Below are 25,682 nucleotides of genomic sequence, written 5' to 3'. Positions count from 1 at the left end.
TGGAGTCCGTGCCATTAGTGACAGCAGCGAATTCTTTCAATAAAAAACACGGCACCCAACAGCAAGAAGCTTCATAGCTAATGTCGAAGCAGCTAGGGCTAGCGTTGCCGCAGTGGTGGCTACGGCTGCCAGCGGATCTGCGTTCGAGAGCACCGGTTCGAGGCAACAAGGTAATCAAAATGGCAGCGGTGGTGGCTTTGATTAATGCCATTTCAGACCTGCGGTCACGTCAAAACTTCCGGAAAATCGGACGGCAAAAAGTTCTTGCGTCAGAAATTTCAGATGTTCTGATACATTGACTCTACATGGTGGTGCCGCGAAGCCATCTAAATTATTGGGAATCTGGAAAGTCGGTCATTGACTGTACACTGGAACTCCTCCAGCCGACATCAGGAAGTCAAAGACGATCCATTAAGATTCCTGTCTCTTACTCGAGCCAGCATCACCGCGACTTTCAACCCTTTCAATAATATTGCAGCTAATTTTCCCTGATAGAGGCAAAAATTCCCCGAGTTTTTCCAGACTACTCAAAATCGCTGCGAATTCCTGGTTTTCTCGGTTGGTAGACACCCTGTATAAGTTATATCAAAGATACTCGGCTTTCTCTCTCTTTTCCCTTCTGCTAGCACACTGGAAGCTACATAGTGAAGAAGCCGAGAGGGCGAAGCCCCACCCAAAAGTTGTTTGTCATGACAGTGAAAGGGCTCGTCATGATGCAGTCAGCAGGGGCGTCTGAAAGTTTGTTAATCTGAGAAGTTCGTTAATGTGGTGTTTACAGAAATAAGGTTTAGGTGTAACAATATTCAAGTGCCAAGAAAATACAATTGTTATACTCAGGTTGCACAAAAAAAAGCAGCGCTCGTTACTCTGGTGCAGAATTCCTGGCACAAAAGTTAACACTTACATGGGAGAAGGCCGATGACAGTGCCCCGGTATCCTACAGGAACTGCAATGTTCTCCCGGACATTCACTACTCGGTCAAACAAGTAGTAAGTGGCCTTCGGATCGGGCTGCACCCAGCCATACTGGAGACCCGGCCGATACAGGTGCTTGGGGTGCACGTCCAAAAGCACTTCCTGTGGTGGCTCTGTGTCCTGTTTCACGTGGTTGATGCAGAAAGGAAAGGATAAACAACACAAGATAGTGCAAGGATCACTAAAGTGGAGCAATAAGGGATCAATGAAAGACCACCGAAGGATAACACAATGCTGAAAGCATGTTTTGGCTACCTGCTGGTTATGCTGCATAAACTTCAGCACTGAAAAATTTTGAGAAATTTCAAGAAAGGCAAAGTGACTAAGAACTTAAGCCATCTTGGGCATGTCTGTGGCAGGGGTCTCAAAACTCTAGCCCACCTTCTTCCAAGTCCTTTTTGTCCCTTTGGCCGATTTCTTGCAGAGTACCATGTAGGTGAATGTGCGCTGGCTAAACAGTGTTTTTCATTAAAGAGCTTTCTCTCACTTTCGGACTGTGTGTTTGGCTGTTGGTCTAAGGCGCTTGTAAGCAAGCCACATATGGCAATGCTGACAGCATCTGGATTGTCACAATGCAGCCTTAGGCATAGCTGCTGCAAAGTGAAAAAGACTCTTGCGAGAAAGCTAAACTACCACCAGTGCTGAAAAAAGAAACCTATCAACAGTATAGATTTACTCGCACTATAAGATGATACTGAACAACATGTTGTAACATTCAAAATGCACCATTTTAGCAAAATAAACATGCCACATAACTCGAGCATCACCAACACACTGCCTCTCGTGACTTGAACCTTTGTGGCCCCCCCCCCCCCATACTTCAATTAGCTCTGCAAAAAATTTCTACACACAACCCAGCTACCATTGCCACCTTTTACTTGAATACTTCGAGCCAATAAGAAGGCGGAAAGCTTTGTATTCAGAGTGGATGCAGAATGCAGCACAAATTTTCAGCACTCACTTAACCTTTTCCAGAGACATTATGCATTAGGACTCGCTTCCAGTTAATTATCCCTATTCAAGAACAGGTGCGTAACTAGCAAATCAAGGTCAGTAATTAGTTCAAGTGAAACATGCTGGCTTGTAATCGTCAGGAGAGAGTCTTGTACACAACTCTTCCTAGACAACAATTTTACAAATGTAACCAAACAAACTGTTCCTGCTGACACATGGTACTTTACAAACAAGATCACTGGTGAAGCTCTACAATTTTCCTAATGTATTTATTCTTTAAAGCACTAGTATAAAAATAGATGCTACAAGCTGCTAGTAGCAAAATTCAATAGATTTGAGAATCCTGCACTAGCCAGCAGTGAATTTAACGCTGTACCCACTTATAACAATATTCAAGTGCCCCGAAAATTCCATTGTTATAACCAATACTTGTTAAAACCGGGTTGCATAAAAAAAAATTAGAATAGGGGATGGCAGAGCTAATGTTAGAAAACCATAATAGCAGAGATCCTAGTGCCCCTTCCCACCACTTTTTTACATCCGGCCGATGATTGTGTTCACTCGTTTAAGAGCCTTAGAGCTTTAAAGTTACCTCTACATTAGTTTTCTAATTTTGACACAGAGAAAGTGGATGCACGTTCGATTTGGGGTTATCTTAGAATCACACAAATACTGCGAATTGAATCAGCAGTGTGTTTTGGCGTGTTTTCTGCATATTGTTTAATTGAACTCGCCGGATAATTCGATCAATTTCTTCGGTCCCACCAGAGTCGAACTAACGGAAGTCAACTGCATTTCTTTTCTGATAAGCTTGACAGTAGGAGAACTCACTTTTTTCTCGCTGCATTCAGTGTATAATACTTAAAATTAACCTGAGTTTTTAGTAAAAGACCTGCTGTTACGCACTTTTAAAGAAATTATATTTGCCCTTATTCATAGGCCCACAAGTAACCACCGCTGCAATAGGTAATTTGGTGCGTGTAATGATATCAACCGAATGAAAACAAGAAATCATTATGAACTATGGCCCTCGAACATTTATCTGTTGGCCCTGTGCAGTGAAAAAGCAGGCAGGGAAGAGAGGAAACAAACTGGACCTTGGCTCTGTTGATAGTCTCTTCAATGGCCTTGATGACACCTTCGTCGAGCAACATTGCGCCGCTTTTGACCCGCGGCACTTTGGAACACTCCTGCTCTTTTATCCACTTGGCCACCTCCTTCACCTCTTCTTTTCTAATAGGACAAGCAATGGCAAGACAAAACCATTAGTTGTTAGGAGCTAATTAACTTCTAACGAGATGTGTGCAAATGTTTGTGACATTTTGAATAGCTATCAAATAAAATGACAGCTTGAAATGAGGCATTCAATTTGAGAATTCAGTTCCTGTTGAATTACTTGCTGCCACGCTAGGCCTATGGCTACTAGTACAGTTAAACCTCGATATAACGAACTTCAATATAACGAAATTTTTGACATAACGAAGTATTTAACTTTTTATAATTTGCTGTCCATAGAACATCATGTATTTAGAACTTTAATTTAACGAAGTGTGTTCGTATGCGATTTCAATATAATGAAATTTCACTTCCACCGCAAAGGAATGTCAAGACAATAAATGGAAACTTCCACGGACGCGGGTGATCAAATGGTTGAATTACAAGTGGCTGCTTGCAAACACACCTCTCAAATCATGAGTGGCAGCGCGACAAGAGTGACCCCCAAAGTGGAGCCGCATCATGTTCTGTAAAAGTCCAGCTGTGATAAGGTCCTATCGCGCACTTTGTGCTTTAGGTGGAAGTGAAAGTGCGGGGGTGAGACAAGAAAGACGGTGGCTCCTCGAGTGCTGCCTTCCCGCGCGAGCGATGGGAAAGAGGGGGAGGGGAGCGATCTCGCAGTAACGCTACGAAGCGTGTGCGAGGGGTGGGAGTGGGGGTGGTAAGTTGGCACGTGTCGCGATTTCTGATGCACATCTCGGCTGTAGCTACCCATCACTGCCAGCGCGACCGAGCGCATACGCATCCGCGCACCTGCTTTAGAGATAATCGGCCGCGTGTGGAAAAAGTGGGCATTCCGAGCCGGCATGGCATCATGTAAGCTATCTTACCGCGCGCTTAGTATTGGAGGTTGCGCAATCTCTCGAGTTTCGGTGACCTGTTGAAGCAGCTGAAGCATTCGCTCCCTGTTGCCAGCGCTTTTCATGACAGCGTCATCTCAGTTCGGGTGACGCTATCGACCGCGAGGGTGGAATGCACACGAAAGCACGGCTGGCTTTGCTTAATTCATGTCACTGATTTGAAAATATCGACAATGCGGCATGAAACCGTATCATTCGTCGCCAACTTCTAAATTAATCAATATTGCTTTCTCATTCAAATTTGCCTTTTTTAATTGCCCGATAATTCGAGAAATTCTGTGGCCCATTTATAGGTAGAAAAAACATCGATCAGTGACTGTACTTATTTGCATAAAAGCTTAAATTTCGATATAAGGAAATTTCAATGTAACGAAGCAAATTGCCCATTTTACCTACTTCGTTATATCGAGGCATAACTGTAGTTTCAACAAGAGGTGTGCAAACGTTTACAAGATTTTGAATATGGTAGATAACAAATAGCAGCAATTGGAACTAAGGCATTTTGTCACGTTTTAACTACTTGTCTATGCATCTAGGGGCAAACTTCCCTATGGCAGACCCTCCATTAGACAGAAGAAGTTGAATGACTTGCATGCACAAATTAGGAAGCACATAGGAAAGTTTCCCTGCATATTTATTTCATTCTCTCTCTCCATTTTTTCGCAATTCTCTTTTAGATCAACTTCGATGCTAAAATGTGCTGGCCTGCGAGAAAAGCTTAGGCCAGCCAATGGTGATGCACGTGGTTTAATGTGCAAGAAGGGGTCATGCTTGCATGAGTCACTTGTAAGCAGAAAGATTTCTGCTCTCAAGTCAAAGCGTGTACATTAAAAATGAGGACATTACATTCCTCTCTTTTCTGACCATAAAAATCAGCGAGTGGTATCCGTATAGCGCAGTGAAACCCGGTGAAACCCGGACACAGGAAGAAACGATAGCGCTTGTCTTCATCTTCGTTTCTTCTTGTGCCCGTGTTTTGCTGCGCTATCCTGATACCATACCACGATAACAAGCCCATACTGCCACCTTCGTCGATAAAAATCAGGTTCGTGTTGTATGCGAAACTTACCCCGCTCCTTTTGGGTAAAGGTCTTCCACCGCAATTTTGTCCTGTCCCAGGAAAGAAAGAATTTTCCGCACGAAGTCAAGGTACCTGTGAAAAAAGGCAAAATTAAAGGAAGGTAGCAAGATCTTGAACATTTGTTTGAAGTAGGAGTGCGCTAATATCAGAATTACTGAATACGAGTACGTAGCTTCGAATATCAAATTGAGTATACAATTATATGCACTTGGCATAAGTTAGCAAGTTTGGTTATTTGAACATGTTGGCATATCACAATTATTTTCTCAATGGTAAGAAATGAGACTATACTCGTGGACAACTTTCTGTGGCTATGAAGGGAAAGCTCCAGGGGTGGAGCTTTAGCATAAGTGTTACCGTGCCAAGTAGTCCACCAACGTTTGACAGTGCTTTTAGTTCTCGGAACACATGCTGTATCGGCGCAGCTTCCATGCGAGACGGTTTCGTGTTTGCCCAGATGCAGAAGGGAAAAGCCGCAAAATAAGTAAACTTCTACACTCAGTGGTGTGATTTGCCTTATTTGACTGTTGCTAATACGGTGTTTATGTTTTGTCTTCCCCTGCTTAAATTAACGTGGATGAAAACGTGGGACTCTTCTCAGAGGTGCACTCTCTTGTGTGCGCTTTGCCTCCGTGGCATTCCCTTCATAGCCACAGAAAGTTGTCCAGGAGGATAGTAAGCCATTATATACTATAATATTCTGTATTATTCTGTAATATTCTGTAGCTCACATTAACTTGCAAAATTGAGTAATTCACACTATCCGATTGTTCTCGCCAACCTCTGCTTTTTTATACAACATCAAATGCCCATAAACTCAAAGGCACTTTACACTCTGCCAAATGTCACTCATTGCATTTGCTGTCGAGCAATAAGCTCAGGTTCGGGGCAGCGCTGCAACAGGGTGCACTCTTGCTGTGCCCCTTGCTACTGAGAGATCGGCTTTCCCAAAAAGCTTAGACGTCCTATGGTTAAGCATGCTTTACAGGTGAAATTACACCAGCAGCGCGAAATTATCCCAAAATTCAGCACAAAATGAGATGCACACTCCTAGATTAGCTAGAAGCAAACATCAACCGTGCTTGCCACCGCACAGTCAGTAATATATTAGATTTGTTTCGAATATTTGTATACCAGGAAATTTTAGAAATATTCTTATACCTAGCTTTCAAATCAAATACGAAATTAAATATATGATCTTCAACAATATTTGAAAGTTTTGAATATTCGCACACCCCTACTTTGAAGTTATCAACAAAGAATGGCAGATATTACACATTTTTGAATCTTTTATTGAAAATTCGAGAAAATACGAATTAAATATGCACTTTGTAAGGGTGTATTTCTATGCATGTTTTGGAAGATGGATGATGTTGACCAAACAGAGGTTGACAACATTTATTAAGCAACGCTGTACTTCAAGCAATGATGATAACTTGCATTGCAATGATAAATGTATTGCGTTGCCTTCAGGCATTGGCAAGTGAATGCCAGACATGTTCAACATCTGCTTTACAATTCTTGTGTTTGCTCTTTTGTTGTCCGCATCACCGTGACCTAGGCTGCTTTCTGATGCAGGGAACATGTCCCAATGATCCCAAAATTGATGGTGTGCCCTTCATACCTGCTGATGGCATTAAACTTGTGGAAACACCCAACTCTCTCACATTCCCTGAGACTTGTCTCCCACACCTGACTCTCACATCTCCTGGTGTTTGGCTTCCCCGAGTGACATGCATGCAATAGGGGGAGCCAGTGTGTTAGTAGTTGTACAGCTATGGTGACGTTGGTCTCGAGATGTTCACGCGCCTGTACTGATGGCGTGCTTGTTAGTGCACTTTGTTGGACGAACTTGCAATAGGCTTCCCGTTTGGCTTAAAATGAATTAAATTCTGGGGTTTCACATGCCAAAACCATGATCTGATTGTGAGGCACACTGTAGTGAGGGGTTCCGGAATAATTTTGACCTGCTGGGTCCTTTGATGTGCCCCAAATTCAAAATATACAAACGTTTTTGCATTTTGGCCCCTGCCACGTCCGGGATTTGGTCCCTCAACTTCGTGCAATGTCAAAGCAACTGAGTAACCATGGCGGGTCCCGTATGGCTTCAAAGAGCGGCACTACCATCAATGAACACGATCGCTCGGATGCGCTTCTGTTTGCAGGTCTGCAATTGTGTACGACTTGGGCTTTGGAATTGTCAGGCATGTGTGAAAATTCGCTTGGTATCCTTGCACGACGAGACAAATATACTTAATTTCCCAATGTTTGATCAAGGAACTATTCCTTGGATGCATTTTGGCTGGCCGGTATGCTCGTATAAGTGGGGCAATAAACACTTTTTTTGTGAGTTCTCAGTGGACTGTTGTCAGTGTTACCAAAGCACACGAGAGACCCCACAAATTGAAACTTGACCTCTGAAGCCCTACTTACTTCTCCAGATACTGCTTGAGTACTTCAAGGCACTTTGTTGAGTAGAGCCAAGAGTCATTCATTCTCTTTGAGTACCCAGGAATCTGCAAGTACAGAATGACACACGGTGCTCGAGTGATGCCACATATGCCAAGTGCACTAGGCCCGCATCAAAATGAACGTGAAAGAACTTTTGAAATATGTCCAGCTGGTTACATATCTGAGCAGAATTTTACTTTTACATTTACATTTTACTGAATTTTGTGCTGTCTAGGCTGAAACATGGTGGCGTGTGATACTGCTGACAATTGCCTGATGTGGCAGGTCAAAAGTACTGTGAACCATCAGCTACCTGGCAATGATAGCAATAGTGGCAATGGTATGTGCTGTCCACAGGTAGAATAAAGTATGGTGGTGAGCATGCCCTCTGTCTGTGCTTTGAACCTTGTCCTCAACTCATTAAAAAGACTTCTCTTAGTCAAGATATACTAGCTCAGACATACCTCGAAATACTGGAAGGCAAATAAAAGCAGCAAATGCAGACAGAGCCATCTTGCGACATTGCTAAACAAAACCATGCAGAACTTTCTAATGCGCTATGCAACCTCACTTATTTCATGGAATATGTACAGTTAAACCTCAGTATAAGGAAGTAGAAAAAATCGGCAATTTGCTTCGCTATATCGAAATTTTGTTGTACTGAAATTCAACCTTTCATGTAAATAAGTACAGACTCCTATCAATCTTTTTTACAAGGGGCCACAGACTTTTCTAAATTATCGGGCAATCGAAAAAAGCTAACTTGAATGAGAAAGTAATTCATTTTAATGAATTTGGGAATCGGCAACGAATGATGCGGTTTCATGTCATGTCAATGATAACTTCAGATTGGCGGTACAAATTAAGCGAAGCCAGCCATGCTTTCGCATGCACTCCGCCCCTGCAGCTGATAGCATCCCCCCACTGTGACGACGCTATCATGAAAAGCGCCGGCAATGGCGCTTTTCAGAGGAGCGAATGCTTCGTCTGCCTCTCACTCTAATGGGTCACCGAAACTCGAGATTACCCAATCACCAATACTAAACGAGCGGGAAGACACCTCACATGATGCCACGCCGTCTCGGCACGCCCGCTCCTTGCACAAGTGGTAGATTACCTCTAAAACAGGATGCGCGGCTGCGTATGCGTTCAGCCGCAGATACAGCCATGTGCAGCTATGACCCAGACAGGCAACAGAAATAGAGACCTGCACAAACTTATCCCCTCCACCCCACCCCCCTCTTCCACCCCTCACATGCACTTCATCGCGTTACCACGAGCCCACCCCCCCTCCCCCTTTCCCTTTGCTCATGTGGGAATGTGGCACTCGTGAAGCCACATCTTTCTTGTCTCACCCTCGCACACTTTCACTCACACCTAAAGCACACAGTATGTGGGGCGCGATAGGATATTATCGCTCTTGGACTTTATATGGAACATGATGCGGCTCCACTTCGGCAGTGCCTCTTGTAGCGTGGCGCACCATTTTAGAGGTGCGTCTGCAAGCAGCTGCTTGTAATTCAGTCATTTAACCATCTCAATTTAGTTTCAATTTAGTGTCTCGGCATTCCTGTGCAGCGGCAGTGAAATTTCGTTATATTGAGGTTCTAAATACATGGTGTTCTAGGGATAAGAGGTTATTAAAAGTAGAATACTTCATTATATCGAGAATTTTGTTATATTGAAGTTTTCTATATCAAGGTATAACAGCATTTTGTCCCACTGCAATATTAAGTAGGGGGGTGTGAATATTAGTAGGGGTGTGTGAACATTCAAAAATATCAAATACCATCAAAGATTATATTTTTATATTTGTATTCTATTCAAAATTCGAAAGTTATTGAATATTCAAAACAAATCGACTATAGTGACTAACAGCACCAGAGAACATAATGGAAAAGAAAAGGAGATAAGGACAATCACAGGGCAACTATATTGCTGGCTTTGCGGGAGCAAGCACGGTTCTGAGAATTTGTTTCAATCTAATCTAAGAATAAGTGTCTGATATTGTGCTGAATTTTAAGGTGATTTTGTGTTGCTGAGAAAATTTCACCTGCAAGGTGTTCTCAACCACTATACTCCATTCCACACATAGCAGTCAACGCTGTGGTGGCTAGAGAGACTTCTTGCAGTGGCTTCGTTTGCACTTGAATATAGTTTGATGTTTTTTTACCACACTTGTGCGCAACTGTTTTCTTTATGCAGGCTCACTATTGAATGAAACAAGCTTTAATCCTTAGAAACAATGGGGTATACAACTGCTAATGCGTTGTTTTAGAAGATTCCTATTTTTGTTCTTTTCAGGTTTTTTATTTGCAACCCTTCGCGAGGAGCCTCACATGCATGCTCGCATGAACAAACGCTGTTGGTGCTCAACCAAGCATGGACGGAACGCACGGAATGATAACTTTTCTTGGCCGAACTTATTGAGTAGCTTCCACAGCGCTGACTGCTATGTATGGAAAAATAAAACCTATCCCGCATGGTGTGCCACAAGGGAGCATTCTCGGACCACTTCTTTTCATTGTTTACATGAATGATCTTTTTTCGACCGCTGAAAATATCAAATGGATAGGCTATGCAGACAATACCACCATTTTTTTCAGGGGCACGAATCCGGACACTCTCGTCAATTATGCAAACATTGTGCTCTATGATATCGCAAACTGATGTAAGAGAAACTACAGTCGAACCTCGATATATCGAACAGCGCGGTGATCGCAAAATAGCTCGATATAGCCAGAATTCGATATATAAAATCACGTAGAAAACGCATAAAAAACTAGCACAAATCAATCAATGAACCAATCATGGCACAATAGATACTCACATGAAGCTTCAAACAAAGTATTTATTTCGTTCGCTGAAAGTACTGAAGCAGCGTAGCCTGCTTCATATTGGCAACCGCGTGCTTGACCTAGGCGTCCTCAACATAGTCCAAACGGTCCACAAGAGACGGTCCAGTGCCTTCTATCGCGCCACAGTAGCGGCGTACAACGGCCAAAGCAGCTACAGCCTCAGTTGCAGTAGGGAGCGGGGCAACATCAGCGCTTGCTGGATCAGCCTCGGCAGCGTCTTCGTTTGGCCGCTCAGCAGTCACTTCTGCCGCGATCTCACGTCTGTTAACTCCGCCACTGTTCCGGTGCTGTTGTCACCGCCAACGAAGTCCTCAATGCACATGCTGTGTGGCTAAGCACCAACAAAGCGCTCCAACTGGCTCCACGGCCGCCTCGATCACGCGCACGGCGGGGGCAAGCCCCGCCGTGGGTGCGTGATCGAGGCGGCTTGGCAGCTTGCCCAACCGTGCGCGCGTGATCGAGGCAGCCGTGCTGGCTCCAAGCCGCTGCGTGTGTACGCCGCTACGTTCAAATGGCGCCCTCGGCGCAACCGATGTGGGCAGCTGTCGTACGCAGCAGTCTGGAATGCCCATCGCGCCGCCATCTTCGAGAGTGTTGCGGGAAAGCTCGCCTCCTGTCAACAGAGCGCACTTGGTCTGGGGCGGCGGAGTTTGATACAGTAAAACCTCGTTAAACCGTACCCGCTTAAACAGTAGTTTCGGTTTAAAAGTAGTAAAGTCAATTCCCCGACTCAGCGGCCATTGAACATAATGTATTTAGTATCTGCATAAACCGTACCAGCTTATTGCGTACGCATCGGTTAAAACGTAGCGTTTCCACTTTTCGTCGCGCAAACACGGCGGTGCGTCGTCTCCACCGGGCGGTCCGGCAGAACAACAAGCCTCAGAGATCGGTACAACGGCCTCCAAGCGCCCTGTGCGTTTGCAAGTGAAGCCGCATCAACATCAACATCATTTCGACGCCGTGCCAGAGAGCGAGAGAGCGTTATGGCGTCGTGCAAGCGAGGACTCGCGTCATGCTCGGATAAAAAAGACGCCGGGTGCTCAGCATAGAAGAAAAATTAGACATCGTCCGTGCTATCGAACGTGACATGAAGAAGTCGGCGCTGGCCCGCGACATGGATCTGCTGTTGACTACAGTGTGTGGCATTTGGAATGCGAAGTTGCTCGGCAGCGCTGCTGCGACCGCGAAGAGATGTCGGCTACGAGGTTCGACTTTTCGCCATCGTTGCCTCTGTTGTTGCCGAAGTGTCGACTAGCGACAGTGATGAGGACGACACGGAAAGCGACAGCACGGGCGATTCAGGCCCGACAGTGGCAGAAGTTGCGCGTTACGTCAGCCTCTTGAATGCAATCGTCGCAATGAGAACAGGGGCGCGATAACGTAACTATTCCAAACGAAAAGTTTTCAGAACTCCAGCACCCGGCAATGAAAAAGGCGCCCCGGAACTTATGCAGCACTAGTGCGCGCGTGCACGGAGAATACGTAACGCCAACGAGGAATCTGCCGTGCAAGTGTTTGCCGAGAGGAGGGGGGCTGGCTGAGAAGCTGGCACGCAGCTTGAGTAAGTTTGAGGCTGCTGTCGTCGTGCTAGGCCGCCGCGGCATCAAACGAAAATAACACTTATGTCGCGCGAAGTGAATAAATACTGCATGTTTTTTCCCCTTTCATCGCACTCTCTCTGAGTTCCGTTTTCTACAGGTAAGTGGGCGATCTCATGCTATTTCGGTTAAACAGTACTACCGTTTAGTACGTACTTTTTCCGAGCTCCGGCCGACTACGGTTTAACGAGGTTTCACTGTATATCCATTTTACATCCGGCCCCGTTCGAAATAAAAATTAAAGATGCATGCGATTTTCCACGTGATATAGAAAGTGTTCGATATACGCAATAATTCGATATATCCGTGTTCAATATATCGAGGTTTGACTGTATTTAAGAACTAATGCTAAAAAAACACGAGTGATCATGTTTCGCCCAAAGCATAAGGCCCTAAATCTTGAAGACAGGTTGTATTTCAAGAGTGAAAAAATTAAAATTTCAAACGACGTTAAAACTCTAGGAGTTGTATTTTCAGAAAATTTGCTTTGGAACAAACATGTGGAATCTATTTGCGGAAAGCTAAACAGAATAACGGGACTGTTACATAGGCACCGACATGTCTTGCCTACCACTGTGAAACGAACTGTATATAACTCCCTTTTTCTTTCTACACTAAATTATTGTCACCTAGTCTGGGCAACAACATCAAAACAAAAAATCACTAAATTAAAATTATTTCAAAAATGAGCAATTCGTGCTGTAGCTACTCTTTCCTCCGAAGAACACATGTCTAAATATTTTTACGAATACAAAATAATGCCAGTCGAATTCATTTCATCTAGCATGCATGTACAGAACAACGTTGAAGGGGAAATGTTGATTATGTAAATTTGTTTAACCTGAATCGTCACAAAATTCCCTATAACATGAGACATGCCGACATTTGGTTAACAAGCTTTTGTCGTACTAATGATGGACACCAATCTGTATCCTACCGCATTGCTGATCTACTAAACATCCTAACTACAAGTGGATTAAACCCGGATACTATGTCTCCTCCTTTTTTCACTTATTTCCTTTCGCAAAATCTCGCTATGTGATTCCTGTACTTGTATTTGATTATTTTATACATATTAGTACGTATATCGGTATTAGTATACATTAGTATTAGTGTATGTATATATGCATGTATGTATGCACATATGCGTATGTCGTCTATGTATATCGAGTTTGATGCGTCTGATGTATTCAATTTTGTTTCCTTTTTCTTAAGCTGCATTATCACAGCTTATTTTCTGAAATTATTTCGTATGTACCTCTCTTTTCTTCATTTTTTTTTGTTCTGCACAAAAAAAAATTTACTGCCTGTACGTCCATGTTATTTCTTTTTTTTTTTTTCACATTTCCTGTAAAGTGCCTAGACTTTATTTATGTACCCATATTACTGCTGCACACTGTCTAATAGGGGGCCGGGCTTAGTCAAGCTGCAGTAATGCAGCTTTTTCCCGCCACCCCCTTTCTCTCTTTGTTGAGAGACGAAATAAAATTTTGATTTGATTTGGATGAACAAGTTTTTTGGACTATCTTTAGGCCCCGCGAGGTTTGGAAAAATTGGTCAGCGAATGTACAGTCGCTTTCCGGATATATTGCGCGACTCAGCACCGGACGCATCAAAGTGTGTGGCCGACACCATTTCCAGAAACTGTGCAATGACTTCTACGTCGTGCGAAGTCACGCGAAATCTGGTGAAAGTGATTGCATTCAAAAATGCCAAAAGTAAAAAAATGCCAAAAATTTCCAAAAGTCCTCTCTTGAGAATACAGCTTCTGCTCTAAAAAAAAAAAGCTGTGTTCCATGAACCACATATGCCAGTCCTTACCTCTTCAGATGTCTTGTTGAACTTCAGATGCAGGCCAACGTTGACAAGGGAAGCCGAATCAGCCTCCTTGCTGTTCATCTGAATGTACACAGTGCCCGTGATGCGAGACACAAACTGTGCGTTGACCCCAAGCTGTTGCGACAGCTGATGAGCGTTCATGTAATGGACCTGGCACAGATTCTGAAAATAAGAATACAGGCAAGCATTTAAGGTTTGGCTTTTACAAACTTTGGCTACAGTTTACGAACTAGAGTATGCACATTCATGGAGGCATATAGCAATAAAATACCATCATAACTCTATTTAACAAAACCCGTTTCTATTTTATGAAATTAAAATTTTTATTGTTATGAAGTGCTTTTGATTCCACAGCACATAATCACAGCGGCTAATGCGCTGAAAACCTCTAAGCAATACACTCAATGTTATGCCTGATCTAATTAAGATCTTGCAAAATATATGGGTACAATACAAGCCACAGAAAACCTGTTGTGCCTAATGTGCCTTGAAATTATTTAAAGTATTGCTATGGTAAACATTACTGTTTTCGTTTCGGACTTCGTTCCTTTTTCCTCTTTGCAGGGTCTCAGATTAGGCTAAGTGCTGAACCTACGAAATGGCGCCAGCTGCTCTGCTGTAGCCGACCTGAAACGTGTCGTCTACTCAGTGCGGCTTTGGCTTGCAATTTCTTAGTCTGACAAAGCCCATGTAGGCAAAGCTTGCATTTCTTTTTTCTCAGTCTCGAATAAATATGTTATTTGCATGAGCATTTCAAGTGTTTGATTTAGAAGTTCCCAGTTTAACAAAGTAATTCCGAGCTCCCATAAACTTCACCAAATCAAGTTAACTGCACAGCACATGTACAAAGCCATGACTCTTATTTGAACCGAGGCTGAGACTGCTGGTGATTATGCATGATGTGTACAAGCATGACAAAATTTAAGGACATACATATTACGCTGCTACTGAAAGACAGCGCCGCAAAAAAGTGTTTCTTCCACATTTAATTCAGACATTCCTGCAATCTGTAGTTTTCAGAAAATTTGAATGTGGCCGCACACAAACAGGATGCAGAGAAAGAGAAATAAGTTATAACAAACTGTTCACCCTTTCATTCCGGATGATGCCATCCAAATTTGGCTCGAAGGGCACTGTAAACTTGACGAGGATACGCCCAGCTTTGTTGGCTGGCTTGGCATCAACAACCTTTCAGGGAGAAAGAACAAAAACAATGCAGTAGTTTAAACATATTTGAGCGACTTCAATACATGGCATACAATTCATAATGCCCATCACACACTATCACGAAACCACTCCAGCACACTGTCATCACACGAGCAGAGTTTTGAAACTCTGTTCATTGGTACCTTTGACAAGCATCTTGGAATTAATTCAGGCACAATACATTAATATTGCAGTTGAACCAACATATCTGTGATGTGCTGGAGTCCAGAAAGAGATAATTTGCAAGGACCCAACAACAATGTGTTGAAGGCCAAGTGCACTGCAATTTCGGATCGTGCAAAAATCCTTCTGCCAGTGTAAGACAATGGGCAGCTTCCCGAAAAATGTTAAACTGGTATAGTAGTGGACGCACCACAATATCTCCCCAAAATAGATGTTTTTGATACTGAAGCTAAAAACAAAGCTGGGCAGGTATGCTGCAGAATGTTGAGAATAAGTGCAGTACCTGGGCATGGCCTCAGAGATTAGGTAGAACCCGTGGTGCACTGATGATCTCAGAGTTTACGTTCTAGGATCTGTGTTATATCCCCTAACCATCACATGTCTGCATCGGCTGCTAAGGTGCTATTTAGAGGATGTTAATAAAAAAACATTGGACCAGCAGTGCAGCTTTGCCAACATTGCTTCGATAGCATGTCCTATACATTTATAACCAATTTAACCTAAGTGAAATCTATGTGACTTTTAAAACTGCTTATGACACAGCAGAACAATAAGCACTTTGTGTTATACCGTTGTCTACGGAAACCAATGTTTGGCAAACAGCGGCAGTGTGTGTAAAGTGTGTATAAAGTGGCAGTGTATGTAAAGTGCTCAGAGATATTGTCATAATGGAACGAAGACAATGAAACAAACAAGAACAATGTGAAAGAGATGGGTTTATGAATCAACCAGCCAAAACCAGAAGTTGATCTAAATATACAGTAGACTTTATAAATCAACTACAAGGAGACCAATGAAACTTATAATATATTCGGCTGGTTGTACTAAACTAAAGGCAAAAAAAAAAAGACGCTTCAACATATTGCTGGTTCATTTGCCAGTATTTGTTCGATCTTATAACACCTCTAAGTAGAATTTGCACGCGCCTTTACTAAAGTGGAAATGACACTAGGGCTCCTAAACAAAGTATAAATTAATGCGGACACAAGTTTTAAAGAAAGATAATTCTGGGAATCAGAAAATGATGAAACCAGCAAAGTTTACCGACACAGAATAAAAATTTATTTACGCTTTTTATCGTCGTTTCTCATAAAGCACTACATTGCTTTATGTGGACCACTACTTGTCAATTTGTGTGTGGTCCACTGCGCATTTCATATTCAGCATTCATCATATGACTATGCAGCACTTGCAAGACGCATAGTGACCCCCGCCTGCACTAACCACCTTGCTAGTTCGTACTGCCATGCGAGCATGCAATTCTCTGAAATGCCAAAAACATGAGATGCAACTTGTTGTCGCTACCTTAGCATGCAAGATATGTCATTCATCTTTTGAATGAGCTTTCGTAATCAAACTGAAAGCAGCGCATCATCACCGTGCTACGTGAAAACTTTGATTCCCATCTTATGTCGACAATGTGACGATACTGGCTAGGCTGGAATTGACGGTAAGCTGTTGTGAATGTCGCAAACATGTTTTTGGTTTCGTATCCAATAGCAGTGACACAGAGTGCGGGGAATCGTTAGAATAGGGTTGTTAGAATCAAGTTGCACTATTCTCGTAATGTCTACTGCGAACTTGACCAATGTCACTGGAACACTGGACTCAATATTTTCAGCCCTGCCCACGCGGTCGTGCCTCTTACAGAAGTAGACCATGTATGTGCAGCATTGAATATGTTTAGTTGCTTTGTAGAACTGCCATGCGCAAGCATGAAATTTACTATTCAAGTACATTTGGAGCTGGATTTTGTTTTGCCGGACACATTACAAATGGGCGCTGTGCTATGCAAAACTGGGTTGCAACTTTGCAACTGAGAGAATGATGAAGATGATGTCCGAAAGCGTAGAAGCCTCGTTTGTGGAGGATTAAAATTTTTAATTGTGCAAGCTGCAGTGCTAAATGAGCTGCTGAGTAAATCATCACGTCACCAGTGCTTCAGCCAGGAGTCACGATTGTGCCGCAAATGCGGCTTCGATTGGCAGTGAAGATGGTGATGAGCTGCTCAAGATGTGGCACTACTGTGACACCTCTTACCCACGAGAACAAGAAAGTCGAACCTTCAACGTGAACAATGTGTACAGGCCATAAAGAGCATTGGCAAAGGCCCAACTGCTCTTGGCGACCTTTGGTCAATTATAAACGTGTCCCATCATCAAAACATTTTTCCTCAAGGCTTTCAGCAAGAACATTCAGCAAGAACATTACTGTTGTGTATGATGGGACATGGATGACGCGAAGCCACAGTAGTCACATCATCGTGGGGGTCGTCATAGTTGTACATAGTCTCGGTTCTCGACTTCGTAGTTTTGTCCAACCTATGTCATGGGAGCACATTGGGACCAAAAAAAGAGGACCAGGGCTACAGCGTATAGAAGCAGGCTCATCAATACCAAAAGAACACAGAAATCAGGCACTATGGAGGTAATGGCTGCACTTTTTCTATTTGGCTGTTCCTTGGGAAGATATCATCTGCAGTACACGAACATCAACTGTGTTTGTGACAGTTGCACATTCTTAGCATTAGGTGAGGATGCCACTTATGGATTTATTCCATTTTCCAAAGAGTACGGCATCAATCTTGTGCGTAAGACGATGGGAACTGCCCTACATAGTGTTGTCTCAAAAGGCAAAAACGAGCAACCACTCGGTGGCATGGAGGGAGCCTCACACAAAATATTAAAAAGATGACAACCTACTATAAGTAATGGCTCTGCAAAACAACAAAATTGAGGACATGCAGAGGGCAGTCACGGCGACATTTCATCACATGAGATCAATTGAGGAGGAGGAAAACCACAGTCTTTGTCCTCCAGGACCTATGAGCTGGTGTAGGCACATGGTGGCAGTGGCTAAAGGAGAGCACTGGCCTACCCACAAGTACAAGCTCAGACGCCATGCAGCTGAAACAATCTTGTCAATTTTCCAGTGGCTTTCCAAGACTTAACTGCTGATGAAAAGGGAAGAAAATGCAAGATGGCGCCAGAAAGCTTGCATTCTGTGATCTGGTCTATCCTCCCAAAAGACGAGGGTGCATCGCTGATAGCAGTAGAAACGACTGTCATCAAAGCAGCATGCCATTTTAATAGTGGCCCTCTTCATGCCTACACAACGTGATGTTCTTCCCCTGGCATACAACCTACAGGTTGTATGCTGGCATACAACCTACAGGTTTTTCAGCTGCCCTTTGCCGGGCAGCTGAAAAAGATGCTTCTAGCAAAAAGAAAGCACAGAAAGCACTCCACACGAAGGAGAATAGAGCCAAGAAGCCGACCTTACACAAAGGACTACAAGACAAGAGTGGTGACTTCAAGAAAAATAAATTCGATGTATAACTTCAAATACTTTTTTTGTCTGCTGGGAACTGTATTTTGACACATGTACCGTGCTTGCAAAGCTGATATTTCGGCAACCGTTGCAAATGTTTTAACCCTGTTTGTTTTATTATACTTTTTAGACAATGTGCACACAGTAACATTATTATTTAACTTATGCCTGTTATATATTATGAAGGGCTCATTTGCGAGTACACAGTTTGAATCTATCCAAATTATTTGACAAGCAATATAAATTAAAAATGATCTTGTTAGAAAAAAAAAGGAAGAGAAAGAGAGAGAGGTGAATGTCACAGTGTGCAGCATGTACCATATTTACTCGCATAATGATTGCACCCCTGAATATTGTCATCAAAATTCGATTTTAAAAAATTTCTCGTGTAATGATCGCATCCCGAACTTGCCGCAGCGATATGTCGTGTGCCAAGCCTACCTAATAATAATCGCACTTACCATCTGTCGAATGCTAAGCGAACGACTCTTGAAGACAAACCAAGCGGTCTGCACGCACCAAACCATTTTAAGCAGATGCCCCATTTCATTCCTTTCATCACTTCCATGACAAAAAAAAAAAAAAAAAAAAAAAAGCTACAGCCAAACTTGCCTTTATTATGTGTAGGCTTTATAATGGCTGTGGTGAACAACAACAAAAAAGGAGCCTTTCGATTCTTCTAATCTGCACTCGTGGGCACGCAACAAATCGTGAGCAGCAATGATAGCAGCCACGTTTACACTGATACGTTAGAAGTGTCCCCTATTCATACGCCTCGCGCCTTTTCTTGTTCACATGAGATCTACCGGCCAGAAAACATATACGATTGCAATGTGCAGCATAGAACGGCAGCGCGTTTCAGTTATCGCCTGTTAAAAGCATGCATTGTGCTTCTGACGGCACCATGCGCTGTGAAACAGATGGGCGAAGATGCCTATCGCAATAGGATTGGTGGTGATAGCTGAGAATGCTGCATGAGGGAGCTGGTCCTGATCTTCATGCTCACCTTAAGGGAACCAAGCAAACGCATTCGCGAGTACCAGAGTCGGCTCTCCTGAATATCCTACTCCGTGGTCTTGTCTCTTAAGATTATCCAAACGTGCCTGAGAGCTCACCAATGCCGCATAGCACTATCAGTGAGCAAGCAAAAATGTGGCTCCATGGATGAAATAGGCATAGCATTCCTATGACATGCAACTGATGAGTATGCAGTAAATCAAAATGAATGTAGTTCGCCATTTTATTCTTTGAGAGACCTGCCTCCTCCTCTTCATTCCTCTTGCCTGGTTTTCCCTTTTTTTTTTGTGCAGTAACCGCAAAACACTTTGATAAGCAAAAATGATGAGAGTGGAGAAACGTTTGCGTTACCATTCCTTGGGAGCCGTAATGGGGATTGCCAATCATGAAGCATGTCTTTCCAACTGGGAACAGCTCTTCCACTGTTTTGAACTCTTCAAAGTCTGGAGACTTTTCAGTGATGTCCTGAAAAGAATAGCACACCAACTGTATGATTAACTGTGGTTCCCTTTCTGCTACATATTTTAGGGTACACTTAAAGAACTGCCAAGGGATATGATATAATGGAAAGTTAACCTCAAGCTTTAATAATTCAACAGTGCACCTAATATTAAAAGTTTGTTTCCTCACTACTACTCTTGGCATCATATCGGTTGTTACTTTACTCGAACGCAAGCCCCTCAGTTTCGCTTTATCTTCTTTTGAAATGTCTAAATATAGGATGTGGCAGTGCGTGGGGATGTTCAAATAATGGGAAGGTCTGAATAATCAGTCAGCAACTGTACACAAATTATTTGTCTTGGGCTTGTCTCGGCTATAAGCTGTGTTTAATGTAGATGCGGCTTGCTTACTGAAACCAAAACTGTTTGCCCATGTTCTAAGATTTATATTTGTTTGTCTTGAATAATTCGAAAATTCCAAATATTCGCACAAGCCTAATTTCATCTCCAAATAAGAACTCTGAAAGTTGCCTGAACAAGCTTTCGTGCATCGTAATATGCAAACGTAAGCTATTTCTGTGGCTAAAAAAAAATTAATTAGCCCTGACTAGACCTATTTGAAACCATTGATTCCACAGGTCAAATGGTGTGGGAACTTATCTAGGTGCTGCTACCTGCCTTTTGTTTAAAGGCGAACTTCAACAAAATTTCACTGCTGTTATTGCTGTTACAGTGGACTCGGAACCTCCAGGGACCAGGGAAATTGGTTCCGTTTATCAGTAGTTCCATTTACTGAGAGACACTGCAGAGAGCATTGCATCCAACCAAACATGAGGGTGGTATTCCGTTTAAGCGGCAGTTCCATTTAAGCAATTTCCGTTTATCGAGATTACACTGTATATTAGTTAACATGAGTAATGTATATGCATTGAAGCAATCTTGGCAAGGCTGCAAGGGTAGCACAGTTGATCCCAGAAATACCAGACTCGGAGATATCGAATTATCGTCTATATTGAACAGTTGTAAAATCCCCTTGAAAATCTGATGCAGAAGTATAGCAATGTAACATGCATACATTGAACTCCCATTCACTGCCACACTCAATTTATCGAACCCTGCGCCACGCCCTTGCAAGTGCGCTTGTCCTAATGGAGATTGCAATCACTTCTCATGTCGTCGGGAATATTTACTGCAGTGAAATTTGAAATGCCACTGTTATAACAGATGCTGCTAAATGAGAGATTTAGTTGGATGGGCAGTAAGTGCCATGGAAGAAAAATGAGCAGGGTGCTCTCTCTGTTTTGCCCACTGCGCATGTGGATGGCTCATAAAGACTGCGGCCGTTCGTTATCAGCAAGAGTAGGTCGCCACTCTGCTTCAAGAATGCAGAAGGACTCCCGGTCTGATACGCATTTCACAAGAAAGCGCGAATGGCGTCCAATCTTTATAGTCTCAATGGCTCTGGGCATGGAATGCCGAACTGAGATGCTGCGTCACTGGGTTTTTTCTTGTAGAAAGAGGCTTTCTGCAAATGGCATTTTAGGATTCTGCGAGCTGGCAAAACGAATCGAACCCCAACATCCACTTGGATGGGTCTTTACATCGCAATTTAAATTTAACACAACCACCGTATGAAAAATCCGCACTTTACGAAAACTTGTCTGAGAAGCCAGTAGTGGTGCCAAGAAGCTGTCTGAATGAATGAGCATGTCTGAATTATCGATTGGAGACTGCATACACTACCCTAAAGCTTCTTATGCATTCCAAAATTTATGTGCAGTTGCCCTTTAACGCTCTTTCTGGTGTGCTGAGCTCCTGCTCACAGCAAGGCTGCCTTTTCTGCAACAGCACAAGTGTAATCGATGTACTTGCCAATTTTTTAAAATTCGCAAGATCCCACAGACACGAAAGGCGGGGTAGGGGTAGGAGAGAGAAAAGCACTTATTTCTTTTTTTTTAAAACCTTGCCCTAAGCACATGCCTTTTCAGCAAGGGTGTGCGAATAGTGAGATATAAGAGGGGGGGGGGGGTGAAGAAAAGAAGGCTCTGCATAATTAAAATTTTATCCCTTCTAAATAAAGTAAAATAATTACATCCACATAGTCCATTTAGCAATAAAATTATTGTTTACGTTATCTGATTTACAGTTTTAATCTCGGTATATCGTAGTCAGCAAAACAGTCAATTTTCTTCGTTATATCGAAATTTTGTTCTACTGAAATTCGACCTTCTATGCAAATAAGTAGAATCACCGATTGATTTTCCTTACACAGGAAGGGGCTGCAGAATTTTCTGAATTACTAGGCAATCGAAAAATGCAAATTTGAATAAGAAAACAATTTATTTTGATAAATTTCGGAGTCGGTGACGAATGATGCGGTTTCATACCACGTACATCGACGATACCTTCTCAGTGGTACGAATTAAGTGAAGCCAGCCACGCTTTCTGATGCACTCCGCTCCCGCTGCTGATAGCCCCGCCCTGCCTATCAGGCGCTATCAGAAAAAGCGCCAGCAGTGGGAAGCAAATGCTTCATCTGCCTCTTGCTCCAATGGGTCATCGAAACTCAAGATTACGCAGCCTCCCACACTAACCACGCGGTAAGACAGCGACAGCTTACACGGTGCCTTGCTGTCTTGACACACCCACTCCTTGCACACGTAGCAGGTTATCTTTAAAACAGGGTGCATGGATGCTTATGCATTCAGCCACGCTTACAGCCATGCAGAGCCACGGCCAAGACCCGCGCTAACTTATCTCCCACTACACAGCCCCCCCCCCCCCTTCCCCTCCTCCCGGCCCCTTGCGCACGCTTGATCGTGTTGCTGCGAGCTCGCTCCCCCCCCCCCCCCCCCTCTCCGTTTGCTCATGCGGCAAGGTGGCACTCGTGAAGCCATCATCTTTCTTGTCTCACCCTCCCACACTTTCACCCGCACCCAAAGCACGCAATGCGCAGGAAGTGATAGGATATTATCGCACTTGGACTTCATATGAAACATGATGCGGCTCTATTTTGGCGGTCGCTTTGTAGTGTGGTGCGCAATTTGAGAGGTTCATTTGGAAACAGCTGCTTGTAATTCAATCATTTGACCATTTGCGCCTGCGGATTTACTGTCCCGGCATTCCTTTGCGGCAGCAGTGAAATTTCGTTATATTGAAATGGCATACAAATGCACTTCGTTATATCAAGAATATAATTACCTATATTGAAGTTCGTTATATCGAGGTTTAACTGTATTGAATGCCGTTATCAACTATATGTTAGTTTAACTGAGAAGTTTTTAAACAAGAACAACAATATATAGTAATTCCTCTTACCAACTAACCTTGACCAGAGGTCCCAATACTGCCTTTGACTATGGGACCTCCTTTTGTGTTTCATATCTGTCAAAACTTGTAACCGCATTGAAGCAATAAACTTGGAACTTGTAAATGTGACTGTATCCAGCACACCATGACAATGACAGTAATTCAACATACAAAAAGCATGTCAGCAGATGCATGTTAAACTGTAATGCTCATTGAAGGAACCAGGTGCATTACCATACTGTACCACACGTCATTTTAAAGGTATCCAAGTACAGCAACATTGCCCAAATATTATGTATACCTGCCTAAATAGGGAGAGAACATTCGCAGGCTGCCTAAGGTGCGACATGCGCATTTAAATTGTGCATAAATGATTTCCTCCATGCATTCACTCAAGATTTTGTGCATCTGTGCAACAACACAGTTCTCCTGCAGCAGAATCATTGGAAGACTCTCCATCAGTCTTTCCTTCTGAACGTTTCAAAAACTCTTTCTGTCCTTTAGTATTAGAACAAAACAAATATTCGACACCTTCAAATAGTGAACTCTCGAATTGATTATAAACTGAATAGCAAGAACTATTTGATTTGTATTTGAAATTGCAAATATTCGCACATCCCTACTGTTCAGATACACATATCCACTTTACTACAACACATGATTTGACAAGCTAGATCACAGTGACTTTGGTGCTGCTGATTCTTGCCTGCTTCAGGAACTAGTTCATAAACTTGCCTGAACCAAGTACTCTCTAGTATCTTCTCGCCATCAGAAGACTTCCAATGTTAAAAGGCAACACGGCAACACTACATTTTAGGTGGTGTATGAGATCTTGTTAACAGATCCGTCATGAAACTTGATGCAACATTCGTAAAATCGTAAAGTGGGCCCAAATTTGTAAGCTTTAGGCTAAAAATTCGGGAGGGTTGGCAGGTATGAATCCACCAATGGTCTCAACCAGGTAGTGAGCTGCCCCATCAGGGCGCCTTTTAGAGGCTGGACTTCTTGCAAGAAGCCTCCGTGGTCTCAACGAGACAGCTTACCTTGACAATAGACTGGCGTGCAAATGGGACACTGAGCTCTGCCCACTGCTTCTCAAGTGTGATGCGACCCTTGGACGTGCAGGTGTACCTGATGGTGGTGAGTGAGAGAGATGTGCACTGTTACTGAAGTATGGCGACATTGCTGGTTTGTGGGAGAACGAGGGGATGGGTGGAGAGAACATAAACGGTCACAAAAGCACAGCCTCAGTGACACTGTTAACAGCATTGTTTGACAAAATTGAATGCAAGTGGCCATTTTATAAACAATGCGACTATATACCATAGTTTCCTATAAAATTTACAGCAGGCGAATTTGACACTAGTGTCTAATGAGCTGTACACATGGCAGGTCAGCCAACATGGAAATAATGGGCAGTAAATGGACTAGCTTCAAACTACTTTGTGGATTTGCCAATTATATCATATTGTTACGTGGAGGCAGACACAAAAGGAAAACATATTTACAATACATTTCCAAAGCGATCAAGCACTGAACCATATGATCAAGAGCGCGGGCCATGTCAAATGTGCCTTCTTCATCGACGCTCCTCTAGAGGAATAGTACCGTGACAATATTCAATGAATTATTTCGTTATAAATGCAAGAATTCACGATTATTACACATGTGTGCAGAGTCTTACTGCCGACTGCATTTAGAAGCAAGTGACCACTTGGAAATTTATGCCAATGAAGCCAGATAAAGCATAATAAACAAATCTGCAAGGACATCTGAAACCACAAGCACTAAGACAATAAATCCATACACTATCCATCTTTCCCATGGTAGCTGAATAATCACAGCACCTGAGTTCCTTCAGGTAAATTTTGTTGGAAAATAGGAGGGCACACTAACTACACCATTACATACATTGCTTAGGACTAGTTTGAAAAAAGAAAATAATAAAAGCAGAACCTTGGTCGAACTGTCCACAACGGAAACTTCTTTTCCTACCTATGCACAAAGTTACCACAGATGACCATAGCGGCATGTCATCACAGCTCTGTGGCAAAAAACAAGTCATTACAAAAGCCAAGCCAGGAAGCAGCAGCAGCTGCTAACAGTACTACGGCAGATGTAGTTGCCTGATAAGACATGCTTTCTCTGCTGAATAAGCAGACTTCTGATACTCTATTGGTAGTGATTACTTTTGAAGATATTTACCAATATTGGCATAAAAAAGCATCTCGTATTGAACACATGCACGTGCGCTGGGACTGGCAGCAAGATCAGCAGAAAGCTGCATGGGTGGCCAATATGTGT

General features: G+C 43.0%; 1 protein-coding gene across 2 annotated transcripts in view; it reads right to left on the bottom strand.

Annotated features, from left to right (window-relative positions):
• pcm (5'-3' exoribonuclease pacman) overlaps window positions 1-25,682 on the bottom strand; it is an 89,429-nt gene that overhangs the window by 17,870 nt on the left and 45,877 nt on the right. For both annotated transcript variants that reach the window (XM_075686027.1, XM_075686028.1), the window contains exons 22-29: window positions 24,422-24,509; window positions 19,981-20,094; window positions 14,983-15,081; window positions 13,876-14,055; window positions 7,578-7,660; window positions 5,133-5,216; window positions 3,026-3,161; window positions 905-1,094 (exon numbers count right to left, since the gene is read on the bottom strand). In XM_075686027.1, coding sequence (XP_075542142.1) covers window positions 905-1,094; window positions 3,026-3,161; window positions 5,133-5,216; window positions 7,578-7,660; window positions 13,876-14,055; window positions 14,983-15,081; window positions 19,981-20,094; window positions 24,422-24,509 — 974 coding nt within the window. The remainder of the gene's footprint in view (window positions 1-904; window positions 1,095-3,025; window positions 3,162-5,132; window positions 5,217-7,577; window positions 7,661-13,875; window positions 14,056-14,982; window positions 15,082-19,980; window positions 20,095-24,421; window positions 24,510-25,682) is intronic.

Source organism: Dermacentor variabilis, chromosome 3, assembly GCF_050947875.1.
Source record: "Dermacentor variabilis isolate Ectoservices chromosome 3, ASM5094787v1, whole genome shotgun sequence".
Classification (NCBI taxonomy): Eukaryota; Metazoa; Arthropoda; class Arachnida; order Ixodida; family Ixodidae; genus Dermacentor; species Dermacentor variabilis.
The sequence above is the reverse complement of the archived record's forward strand: the minus strand, read 5'-3'. Positions and strand labels throughout refer to the sequence as shown.